Consider the following 869-nt stretch of genomic DNA (forward strand, 5'->3'; position numbering starts at 1 on the left):
GGGGACGGCTCGCGCAGGCGCGCCGGCTCTCGTCCCTGCCTCTGTGTGCGCGCGGGGGAGCGAGCGAGAGGATGAGTGTGTGCGAGTGCATGGGAGTGCGCCGGGCGGACTGAGGCAGGCGCCGGGACCACAGCAGCGCCGCTGAGACCTGCATTCACCACCAGCTTTTTTCTTCCTTTTTTTTTTTTGACCACCCCCCGCACACTTCTGGAGCTGGGACAAGGACCAGATCAGCACCAGCCCCCGGCAGCACCTTGGCCAAGCTCCTTTTGCTGCTGCTTAAGGCTCCCTCTCCCCTTTTTATTTTATTTTTTTTCTTGATTGCCTCGGCTTGCTCGCCTCAACGCGCAGAGGATCTAATGTGCTGACCGGAAGGCTCCGAGAAGCAGAAGGCAAAGGCAGGCGGGGGGCGGGGGGAGCGCTTGTGGCTCTGTGGATGCTCTACTTTTCATGGAAATGCACAAGATTATGCAGATTGCTGTCTTCCTGCCTCCCGTGTTCTGGGGACTCATCTGGGGGGTCTATTCCAACAGCATACAAATAGGTAGGTGTCTCTGCCTGGGGAAGGGATTTTTTTTTCTCCTCGCCCCCCCCCCCCGGCCAGTCACCACCACCATCTCCCCCTTCTCCTCCCTATGGATCCTTATTGGAGAGGCTCTGTGTATCCATTCGGAGCATTGGGAGGCGCGGGGGGGGGGTTATGGACCCCAAGGCTGTGGGTTCCCCATGAAGTCTTTCCGTGTCTAGTCCCCCCACCGCCTTCCCTTTCGGAAGTCAAGCCCTGCCCTGCTCCTCCAGCCCTGGGGCGGCTCTGGTTCTCTCCAGCTTTGCCTCGAGAGAAGAGCCTCGGATGCCTCTGATCTGATGCA

General features: G+C 59.6%; 1 protein-coding gene across 3 annotated transcripts in view; it reads left to right on the plus strand.

The window, feature by feature from the left end:
* Positions 1-54: 54 nt before the first annotated feature.
* Positions 55-869, plus strand: part of GRIA2 (glutamate ionotropic receptor AMPA type subunit 2) — a 143363-nt gene continuing 142548 nt past the window's right edge. For all 3 annotated transcript variants that reach the window (XM_006023152.2, XM_006023154.2, XM_006023153.2), the window contains exon 1: positions 55-544. In XM_006023152.2, coding sequence (XP_006023214.2) covers positions 451-544 — 94 coding nt within the window. In that variant the 5' untranslated portion in view covers positions 55-450. The remainder of the gene's footprint in view (positions 545-869) is intronic.

This window comes from Alligator sinensis, unplaced genomic scaffold (genome assembly GCF_000455745.1).
Source record: "Alligator sinensis unplaced genomic scaffold, ASM45574v1 scaffold1223_1, whole genome shotgun sequence".
Classification (NCBI taxonomy): Eukaryota; Metazoa; Chordata; order Crocodylia; family Alligatoridae; genus Alligator; species Alligator sinensis.